Raw genomic sequence first — 12162 nt, forward strand, 5'->3', positions numbered from 1 at the left:
GTCTAGTCGATAGAGGAGTTAGGTATAAAACCCAGAAGTCCTGCCAGCCTAGCCCCTGCTGTAATTACTAAACAATAATGGTATTATGTTGATCATGTTATACCATGACAGGACCGCTTATCGCATGTGTTACCACTATATATAGATGTAGATCTGCTTGTGCTCAAGCTAATTAGGTGATCACATGCTTCAGAAGACTTATCAAACGTAAAGCTGAAAATGCAGGCCTTTTTATTGCCAGGAGACTGCTCCTAAGATTGGAGTCAACGTGCCTGCAGGGGAGGGCATTGCAATAGCAGATCCCTGCCTGCCAAATCTGCTCCAGCTGGCAATCCATCAGAGCCTGATTTTGTCATATTTGGAGCACATTGTAGGACACGCCTCTTCGCTCTGGCTTTTCTGTGCTATTGGTACGTCCTGGGCAGTCTCTTGGGAAAAGTTAGCAATGTTCTAGGGTAGCCAAGTAGATGCTTTCTGTTTTCAGCCTATAGTGTATTTTTAATTGAACTTAGTAAATAGCTTTGAGATGCTCTGGTGATGAGCACCTTCTAAATGTGTGTGATTAATTAACAAACAAACCAAAAAAAGACCCCACACACATACAGGGTGAAATCCTGGCTCCAGTGAAGGCAGTGGCAAAACTCCCTTTAACTTCAGTGGGGCCAGAATGTCACCCATGGACTTTATGCATATCCTCACATCAGCTAAGAGCAGAACCACCATAGACTCAAGGTGGAACAGCTGTGTAACACATATATGGTCATACTCAGTATTACTCACACTTCTGCGGTGATTACTTGCATGTAATTATCTCCTTTATCGTTTTAGGACAATATGTAAAATCTTAATTTCAATATGAAACAAGCATGTGAAATAAAGAAATGTATAATTCACATGAAATTAGCTAGCCAGGTGAAAAGATAATTTGGTTAAACGTACCAAAAGAAGGGGATATGTTTTGACTAGTTGAGCTATTATACCACAGTAACACTCAATTGGCCTATGTACTTACATCGTTTGAGTGCTTGCATTGTTTCTTTCTGAGCAACATATGGCTTACTCTTTTAAATAGCAGTGGCTGAAATCTGTCTGGTTCACTGGGAGTTCATTGGTATATATTTGCAACTCCTGAAGCAAAAAACTGATATTTTATCTTTAGAGGAGTTACATTTTTTTGAACTTATTGAATTTTTCAAAGATCAGCATGAAGAGTTCTGATTAAATGCTTGCTTCAGCGTTTTAAAGGCTTCTTGTGTCCCTGTTGCCTAAGGAGGTCGTACATTACGATTGCTCTGTAAACATCAGATTGTACAGAATTGGCTGTGCATACCATGCAGAGCACACAAAGAAGAAGTCAAATGGCTTATCTTGCACTTATCAACTAGTTTATTTTTCATGCCAAAAAAAAAGCTGTATTTTTACAAGAGCAGCTGCTACTTTGTAAATATTTTAATGGCTTCTGTTAAGTAGATCTGTCAATTTTGCAAACAATATTAAAATAAGATTTTCATTCTGCCATGTGATTGCATGTCTTGAGATGTATTTTATCCCTGAAAGTCCTGTGGAGGAGACTTGAGAATGGAAATTTTTTTTTATTTGCAGGCACAGAGCCCATAGCAAATAGGTGCATTTAAGTAATAATGCATAATATCACCACCAGGGAAGGAGTGTGAGTTCCATCACTATTGCATGAAGTCTTCTCAGAATGCCCTTCTGGCTGAATAATATGAAAACCTGTCAATGGGCTAATACAGAACTATCTTTGGCTCTTCCAGCCAGGTGCTAGATGTTACAATCACAGCTGCCAGCAAATTTTAGGAGGAAGGCATAATCATACATATGGATTCCTTGAGCACATTGCTTTAATCTAAGAGTGTTATCATATAATATTATCCTAACTGTTATCTAGACAAATGTGATCTTCGGACATTTAGCAAGATATAAGTTAACATCATAGCATTTTTAAATGCTTTAAAAATCCTTTAAAAATGAAATCTTTCACGCTCTCAAAGAGAAGAGGCAAAGACAGAAACTGATTTCTGAATTCTTTCAAATTTTGTGCAAATTCAAATTCAAATCTCCAGATCTGAACTCAGTCCAGGATCCAAACCTGGAACAGGCCTATTTTGTGGTTCTGATATAACCAAGACTATACATTATCTTGAAAAGTTTTCATCATCTCAGGCTGAAATCTTGTGTGAACACCTTGTGAGCCTTCCAGTACCACCAGACCAAGTCCTGATTTAGCCCTGAACCCTACCCTAAACCTAATCCAGATATGAACCAGCCGATCTCTAATGTATTAGTGCCATTTTGGCTAGATCTCAGGTCTTTAAATTAGATGTAGGGAAAAGTAATTTTTTAAGAATGTCTACGAAAAAATGCTTCAATATATTAAAAGTAAATCTGTGCCCACAGGAAACAGGAATCCAAGGATCCATAGTGAAGGTTTATATTTCTTCATTCCAAAGATCTTATAGCAATTGAGTCTCATGGTTTTGAGCTGCTGTTCACCTTCTCCTGAATATATCCTGTCATACTGTAGCACTAGGTCCTCTTATCAGGAATAGCATTGGGACGGTATGGACCATCATGTTTTCTCCTGCTCCACTGCCTCCAAAATATACAAAGGTCATTCTCCCTTCTTTCGTTCCACCTAAAGTGGAAGAAGCCACTAGTACCTTTAGTGAGCCTTTGGGGCCATCGTCATGTTCATAGTGTTTTTGTTTTGCATTAAGGAATTCCCTCTCTGTCCTAAAAGTAAAAAAAGATGTAGGGATCAACTTGTGTATGACCTGATAAAATAATATCTACAGGTTACATGTGAATGGACTTTGGTGGGTATTTTTAATTTTTTTAATGAATTTAGTGATCATGAAAAGGGCCAGAATGCCAATATTTATCCACAGAAAAGAGAGAACATGTACAAGCTTTCCCTTGCTCCCTGTTAGTATTCCTCAAGCTTGTTCCGAAGGGACCACCTTTAGAGCTAAGAAACATAGCATAGACCCATTCAAGTCTTCGGCCTCTGCTCTATACTACCAGCAAGGATACAACTTAGTGCAACGTGTGATGCTGGTTTTGTGATTATGGTAATAATACTGTGGCCTCTCATCACTAGGAACTAGACTGACACTATTAATTCATTTCACATTAAGCACTGAATAACCATCAGATATAATTAACTTCTGGACACAGATCCTGGGTTGGATTTAAATTGTTACATAGATGTGAAAGTGCCAAAACTCATTAGCATTCCTAAGGGCAAGCCAGTTCCCCAGAACTTATAGGGCCAAATTCAGAGGGGTTGTGTAAATTGGTAGATGGTAGATTCCCTTAGACTCCATTAGACCTAGTCACACCCATTTAATGATCTGTAAGCTGGCATAACTAAGGGCTTGCCTACACTACAAAAATATCCAGGTTAGCAGACTTGGTTACAGCACCACTATCCCCTGACCCAGTCACAACACATTTTAATTTGCATGTGACCTACCTGTGTTGTAACCAGATCACATAACCAGACACGTCCGAGGCTTCAGCCCACTTATGCCTCCTTGTTACAGCACAGTTCAATCCCCTGCATAGGACAAACGTTAACTATGTTGAAACAATGTAAAGGCTCAACTGAGAAGTTTTGGGGTTCACCCAGGCCAGTAAGGGGGTTTGGTCACAGTCTACCTTGTATCACTGGGTGTCTTGTGGCTGTGCAGCTTTGGTCCAAAGCTGTGACCCCCAACAGCCTTCCAGCAGCCCACAAACCTTACCCTAGCTTTGCCCAGCCAAATTACTCCAGCTGGCCTTGGTACCCTTCCAGGCCTGAATTCATCCCCAAATCATCAAAGGGACCAGTCCCTCTCACTGGCAGTGCCGGTGCAACCCATTAGGCGACCTAGGCGGTCGCCTAGGGCACTAACATTTGGGGGGTGGCGACTGTGGCGGCCGGATCTGCGGCCACCCCGGTCGTCGGCGGTATTTCGGGGGCGGGACCTTCCGCCGGCTAGGGCAGCAAACAAGCTGGCGGCATTCCTGCTCACTGGACCCTCCCAGATAAATGTTCAGTTCGCTGCCTTTACAGAGGCAGAAAAACACTCCAACCCGTTAGCTGTCTGGAAGCACACACTTTACTGGACATACCCAGCATTGATGAGTTGTTATGACAGCAAAACAAGTTTACCATCAAAAGAGCGTGGATTAAGTGATACCAAGTAAAAGATAAAAGGTAGGGATGGTTACAAGCAAATAAAAGTGAAAACACGCATCTAAAAGTCTAAAACTTCATCTAGCAAGATACAGTCTTTGTTCAAGATGGTTTCGCTCACCCCCCGTCTCCTTTCCAGCCTTTTTTTGGCTGGTCTGGCCAGGATCCATTTCACAGATCAGATGACTTGGTTTCTTTGTCTCCTAAAGTGAAGGATAAAAATTGAGTCTCTCTCTGTCCCTTATATTCCCAAAGGGATGTCTGTCTTACACGTTAGGAACGTCTCCTGGGAATTCCGTCTTCTGTCTCTCTCTGGGGTGCAGGAACCATGTTAATGCTCTGTCTCTCCGCTCAGGTTCAGGATAACCCCCGCGGGTTTAGCTCAGTGACTTTGTTTACTGCTAATGCGTAAACTGAGGTTAAACCCACAGTCCTTTGTGTAGGCCAGAGCTGTTTATTGCCGTTACCTAGGCTAGGCTGTCTGGTCTTAAACATGTTCTAGTAACATCATACAGAGGGAATTCATAACTTTACGTGCTGTATAACGTTAACATCTACATTATACAATGATAAACTCTCATGTTATTAGCTTTCATATACCTCACACATCATATTGTGTACAAATATTATTGCAGTAATGTGTAGGTTGTGCATACAGGGATGCCCAGGATCACAATCTTCCTATTAATTGCTTTTGTAGCGATACACTTCTTTTCTGGTGTACTTCTATGTGAGTTAACCCAATTGAGACTCCCTTAGAGGCTAATACATGGTTACTTGATGGGTATGCCCACAATGCAATGAAAGCCCAGGGTTAGTAGAACTCAAGTTAGCACACCCTGAGTGTGTTAACCTGGGCTTGAACATCTACACTCATTTGTAACCCCAGGTTAGGAATTGTTGAACCCTGGGTCCCAAACTGGTGCTCCAGCATCTACACTGAACTAGGCGGGCTGGAGTCCAACCACCCTATCCCAGACTTCCTAGCACCCTCCCAAAATGGCTGCTCTAGCCCTTTGTTCATGGTGGGAAAACTTGACTGTCCTCCAAACTTGACTGTCCAGAGGACAAAGAAAGTCAACTCAAGAGATTGTGGAATACTTTTGTCAGACTGCCAGAGCACAAGTCAAGAGGGGCTGCATCTACGGTGCAAAGCAATAGGGCTTTAACCCCGAGGCCCGGCTTGACTCTGGTTCAGGTCCTGGGATTCTGGGTCCAAGCCCTCGGTTAGCATGATTTGTGTGTAGATGGAAGGGGGTTAGGCTTAAGCTGAGTATGAATCCTGAGCTTACATTGCAGCATAGACAGACCCTTGGGGTCTGGGCCTAATTCAGAAGTGATGTGCAGGAGGGGGCAGGGAAAGTTACGGATTGGTAAGTGGGTGTGACTAAGGACTTGTCCACACTTAAAACACTACAGAAGTGCAGCTTCACCGCTGCAGCACTTCAGTGTAGACACTAGCTCTGCCAACAGACGGGGTTCTCCCATCAGCGTAAGTATTCCTCCTCCCCAAGAGGCAGGAGATAGGTTGATGGAAGAATTCTCCCATCAACCTAACGCTGTCTACACTGGGGGTTAGGACGGTGTAGATACGTCTCTCGGGAAAATGGATTTTTCATGGCTATACCAATGTAAAATTCTAGTGTAGACCAAACCTCTGGAAGTCTAAGTAGGTGTGACTTAGGCCTGGTCTACACTACCCGCCTGAATCGGCGGGTAGAAATCGATCTCTTGGGGATCGACTTATCGCGTCTCGTCAGGACGCGACAATCGATCCCCGAATCGACGCGCTTACTCCACCAGCGGAGGTGGGAGTAAGCGCCGTCGACTGGGAGCCGCAGCAGTCGATTTTGCCGCCGTCCTCACAACAGGGTAAGTCGGATCTGATACGTCGAATTCAGCTACGCTATTCGCGTAGCTGAATTTGCGTATCTTAAATCGACCCCCCCCTGTAGTGTAGATGTAGCCTTAGGTATTGCAGCTTGGCATAACAAGAAAGTATAAATTAAACCAATTTAGACGAGTCTCTGAATTTTTTATATTGTGAGAACTGGAATGTTGGTAGCTCATCTCTGCTTCAGAGCTGAAAAATGGAATCTCTTCCAGGCCAAATACATTGAAAATGGATAGCACAGTGCTTTGAAAACAGCTCTGAGAAATACAGTTCATTACCAAAGGGTCTTACAGCTTAGTCCACTGAAATTAGGGTGGCTTCTGAGATCTGCCTAAGCAAAATTCGATTATTGCATGTTTAGGCCACTACCTGGAGCTCTCTGCACACTTAACTAAAAAGGGACTGCAGAAATATTTTTTTAAACTTCAGTACTCAGCCCCTCTCTCTTAAGTGGTTACTACTCGTTAGTTTTGCCGAATGGGGCCCTCTGGAGACAGATTTAGGCAGAAGAAATTCTAGTTTACTTACCAGGAATTTGAATTTTCCAGATATAGTATGTTGCCTCCATAGAAACACGCTTACTCTCCCGCTTTCACTGCTTCTCTTTGGAGTTTTTATTCCAGACAGATGGACAGAAACTTAGAGTGGGATCAACGTCTCTTCTTTAATAGAGTCCGGCTAGGAACTGTTGTGTGCCTGCATCGAGGCATGTGGCCCCTTACTAAGCTAATTCCGTTCAATGGTTCCCTGCCTGCATGATTCTATGTGTGTGGATCTGCGAAGTGCAGCCAGAACATTCTAGTTATGGGTACTATAAATAAGTTTACTCTTGTTCGTCTCGTTCACTACATTTTCATCTCACACGTGAACAGCGTGAAAAGTAATAAATCTTGGGGAGTTAGCCCTTTAGAAACTGAAGGATCAGAAACCCAAGTGACTTTGCCCTCCTAAGCTGGTGAGCACTTCTGGGTCTCTGGCCAAAATGTAAAATACAACAGTATGGTAACGCTTGCAGTAGCATTATGTTCTTCCCACTGCCCGTGGTGTTACCATGGGTATTGTGCAGATTAGGTAATACAAGATTCAGGGAGGTAGAGAACAAGGGGGGAAAAAACAGGATTTAAAGAAAAAAAGCAAAAGGTCTTATGAGTTTGAGAAAAACCTTTTAAAGTCTTTATCTGTAACAGGATGTTTCCTTGATCCATACTCTGCTAGCCTAGGGTTTGATTATGCTTTTTTTTTTTTTTTTTTTTTTTTAAAAGGGTCACACTTACAGTATGCAATTTTTCTACATCTTTTAGCTGGTTTGGGTACTTTTCAAACCATTAAGGCTTTTGATATGCTAAAAGATGGTAAAATCTGATGGTAAAATCAGGGTCCTAAAGTCTGGGTTGTCTCTCTTGTAAACTGAAATTAAATGAAACAAAAATAGTAGGGAAAATATGTTATGACTTTGTTTGAATCGCTTTTAAAGATGTAGAGGGAAAGATTATGCAGTTCAGAAATGCTGATCACTGTAGCTGTAGTGAAATGCTCACATGGAACACAATCTATGCCAGCCCCTTAGACCGTTGATTTTTGACAGATAATTTAGAGTGGACCATGTCTCTTTATTCACAAAACTCTTCCTCTGTAAACTCTTAGGGAGTTCCTGATACCAGGTAGTTAGAGACTAGAAAATGTTTTCCAGAGAACAATCAAGGGTGAAAATCACACAAATATGCAGTTTCTCATGACTCAGAAAAGTATAACTATCTGGCTAGGCTTATTATCTCGATGTCAGAGAGGTTGCTGAGAGCATCCTGAGGCTGAATGAAAACTATCGCAGTAGATAATGGCTGTATGCCAGCGGTTCTCAACCTACGGCCCAATCAGCACAGAGCTGTGGCCCATGTGACATCCTCAGGGTCATACAGGTAGTATTGGATGTGGCCCACATCATGCATTGTGGGCCATATATGCGGCCCACACTGGTAAATAGTTTGAGAACCACTGCTGTATACTCTCCCCTATGCATTGCAAATCAAATTGATAAAGAGGGAACATTTTGTCTCCTGTGTTATGTGAACGTTTTGAAAGAATCCTAATTGTTTATTATGAGAGCAAATTGAGGATAATCAGCTGTGTTTTGTTCTTTGTGATGAATCAAGTCTAATATCACAACTTGATTATTTTTAACAGCTCTTTTGGGGCATTTAGACAGAGAGGATTCTTCAGATGAAGCTTTTGTCGCCCTATCTCTAACATCGCAAGAGGAACAGACATTTCAGGATGCCCTCCCTCCCTCTGGCTCAAACTTCAGACACACAGCACAGAGCAGTTCTAACAGGTGAGATTTGCTGAGTGGATGTGGTAAAAGTATAGCTTGTGCTGTAACTCCTATGCTTATAAAATTTGCAGATGGTACCAACGTGGAAGGAGTTGCAAGCACTTTGGAGGACAGTATTATTCTTCAAAATGACCTTGATACATTGGCGAATTGGTCTGAAATCAACAAGATGGAATTCAGTACAGACGTGTGCAAAGTAGTACATTTAGGAAGAGAAAAATGAAATGCAAAACTGATAGGATTTGTGGGTTATAGTGGGTCACAAATTGAATGAGTCAACAGGGCGATGCACTTGCAAAAACAGCTAATTTTCTGGGGTGTGTTAACAGAAGAGTTTTATGTAAGACCTGTACGGTAATTGTTCTGCTCTATTTGGCACTGGTGAGGCCTCAGCTGGAGTAGTGTCCAGTTCTGGGTGCCACACTATAGGAAAGATGTGGAAAAATTGGAGAGAGTCCAGAGGAGAGTAATAAAAAAGGTTTAGAAAACCTGACAGAGGAAAGGATTAAAAAAACTGGGCATGTTTAGTCTTGAGAAAAGACGATTGAGGGGGAACTTGATGGTCTTCAAATATGTTAAGGACTGTTATAAAGAGGACTAATCCATTGTTCTTTGTGTCCATGGAATGTAGGCCAAGAAGTAATGGGCTTAATCTGCAGCAAGAGACATTTAGGTTAGATATTAGGGAAAACTTTCTAACTATAAGGATCGTTAAGCACTGGAATAGACTTCCAAGAGAGGTTGTGGAGTCCCCGTCATTGGAGATTTTTAAGAACAGGTGAAATAAACACTTGTCAGGGATGGTCGATGGTATGTTTGGTCCTGTCTCAGCACAGGGGCAGATGGGCTAAATGGCCTGTCAAGGTCCCTTCCAACCCTACATTTCTATGATTTCTTATACAGTCGAGGAAAACTCCCCTTTCCACAACACTGAATGACAAGCTGCTGAGTAGGGGGGGAGGAGAAAGCAGGCAATTGACTGATATATATTTAATGCTGGTCTTCTCACATCCTGGGATTTTTAGATTATGTTAACAGCTCTTTTGGCTTTCAGAAGAGCTCTAAGCATTTTACTAGAAAATATTATTCTAAAAAGGAGATTATATTGCTCGGTGGCATGGCCTTTGTTCCCAGCAATTGTAAAAATTCAAGAGGAGGAAAGATTTTTATTAAACCTTAATTTAGGCTCTTAAATCTATATTCAGACACGTAGGTAAAAGTAAAAGCTTTCACGGTGCTGAGCACTGGCTACTGAAGTCAGTGACTTCCGCATCTCTGAAAATTAGGCCACTTTTACTTAGGTCCCCAAGACCCTGGTCTTGAAAAGTTTTACACCTGTGCTTAGCTTTACGCACGGGGAGGAGTCCCACTGCAGTTGTGGGACAGCTCCTGCAAAGCACTTAAGCAATGCCTATGTGCCATTGGCTTCAAGACAAACACATCCTGAAGTGCTTTGCTGAACGGGGATGCTGTCCTGAATCAGTAATACAGTGTATGAAGTAGGCACACATATAAGTCTTTGCAGAATCTGAGCCTAAATATAGATTTAGCTGCCTAACATTAAGTACCCATGTTTGGATGCTAGTAGAGGAAAACCTTAGGACAGTAGCAGCAGCTATTGAACGTTTTGCTATATTAAATACAGACGCAGAGGTGCTGAGAGGGTGCAGAGGCAGTACCAAGAATACGTGTGTTTTTGGAGTACTGAGCATTTATAACAAAATGATATTTAAATACCTATTTTTGTTTGCAAAAATGCAACTTCCCTGGCCTGAAGTACAGAAAAGGCAGAAGGACTGGCGGCAACAAGACGTCGAGCAGAAGCCAAGGTGTGAAAAGTGCACACGACCCTAACAAAGTTCTCTAAGCCCATCACTAGACTGCGGGTCTAGGGCTGCCTGATCTGGCAGTCCATAGGATATCTCTGTAAGAGCTCTTATTGCTATTGCATCAAAGAATGGATGCTGTGCCGGGGATTCTCATCTCAATGGAGAGGAAAACTGAAATTCACCCCTAGAATGGCAGACTGGACAGATGCCTAGAGAGGTTGAAACTGAAACATTGAGAAGTTGGATTCCAGACCCATTTGAAGAACCTGTGCTTTGGATAATGGCTGCTGGCAATAGCATGAAACCTTTGCTTTTTATAGGATTTTTTTTTTCTTACAGCACTATTGACATCAATACAAAAGAAAACCGCTGTCGGATCCCTGACATAAAAAGATTTGGTCATCTAGATATGTGCATTAATTTCACCAAGGACTGCATATTTATATTGTCCTCTTCCTTGTCATTTCTTTCCCCTACACCTCCCTGAGTTGTCACCTCCTTCTGTTATTCGTTTTCTAACTTACCTAACATTGTAAGTCCTTTGGGACAGGGAATCTGCCTTTTATTTATTGGTTTCAGAGTAGCAGCCGTGTTAGTCTGTATCCGCAAAAAAAACAGGAGTACTTGTGGCACCTTAGAGACTAACAAATTTATTTGAGCATAAGTATTCTTAAAACTACAATACCCACCTGCTGAAGTGAAAAAACAGATTGACAGAGCCAGATGAGTACCCAGAAGTCACCTCCTACAAGACAGGCCCAACAAAGAAAATAACAGAACACCACTAGCTGTCACCTTCAGCCCCCAATTAAAACCTCTCCAGCGCATCATCAAAGATCTACAATCTATCCTGAAAGATGATCCCTCACAGATCTTGGGAGACAGACCTGTCCTCGCTTACAGACAACCCCCCAACCTGAAGCAAATACTCACCAGCAACCACACATCACTGAACAAAAACACTGACCCAGGAACCTATCCTTGCAACAAAGCCCAATGTCAACTCTGTCCACATATCTATTGAAGTGACATCATCATAGGACCTAATCACATCAGCCATGCCATCAGGGGCTTGTTCACCTGCACATCCAGCAATGTGATATATGCCATCATGTGCCAGCAATGTCCCTCTGCCATGTACATTGGCCAGTCTCTACGCATAAGAATTAATGGGCACAAATCTGACATCAGGAATCATAACATTCAAAAACCAGTAGGAGAACACTTTAACCTGTCTGGTCATTCTATGACAGACCTGCGGGTGGCAATTTTGCAACAGAAAAGCTTCAAAAACAAACTCCAACGAGAAACTGCTGAGTTGGAATTGATATGCAAACTAGATACAATCAACTTAGGCTTAAATAGGACTGGGAATGGCTGAGCATTGAACATTGAATCTATCTCCCCATGTAAGTACTCTCACACTTGCTTCTTATCAAACTGTCTGTACTGTGCTATCTTGATTATCACTTCAAAAGTATGTGTATATATATCTCCTCAATATTATGTTCCATTCTATGCATCCAAAGAAGTGGGCTGTAGCCCACGAAAGCTTATGCTCAAATAAATTTGTTAGTCTCTAAGGTGCCATAAGTACTCCTGTTCTTTTTGCTTTTATTTATTGCACAGAACATGTTGCATATATGGAACTAGTAAAGTAAAGAATAATAACAATGAGAACAGAGGTACCATGATAGTTAAGTGATTGATTTACAAGCAGGAAGGAAAGTACTAAGCATAGCAAGAAATAAAAATGGGCAACTATTCGAGGAGAAATGTAATTTTTATTTTCTCAGATGCATTCTTGATGCCTTCAATTCTATTCCTGGTAAAGCTCATGGTAATTTACAAAAACAACTCTTATATTTTACGGAACACAGTTGTTGCTTCACACTACATTAAAAATGCC

The 12162-nt window shown here is 41.8% G+C and overlaps 1 protein-coding gene across 1 annotated transcript in view; it reads left to right on the forward strand.

Moving 5' to 3' along the window:
• Positions 1 to 12162, forward strand: part of WDPCP (WD repeat containing planar cell polarity effector) — a 166845-nt gene that overhangs the window by 138840 nt on the left and 15843 nt on the right. The window contains exon 14 of the mRNA XM_065402010.1: positions 8277 to 8424. Within this exon, the coding sequence (XP_065258082.1) occupies positions 8277 to 8424 (148 nt within the window). The remainder of the gene's footprint in view (positions 1 to 8276; positions 8425 to 12162) is intronic.

This window comes from Emys orbicularis, chromosome 3, assembly GCF_028017835.1.
Source record: "Emys orbicularis isolate rEmyOrb1 chromosome 3, rEmyOrb1.hap1, whole genome shotgun sequence".
In the NCBI taxonomy this organism is placed as follows: Eukaryota; Metazoa; Chordata; order Testudines; family Emydidae; genus Emys; species Emys orbicularis.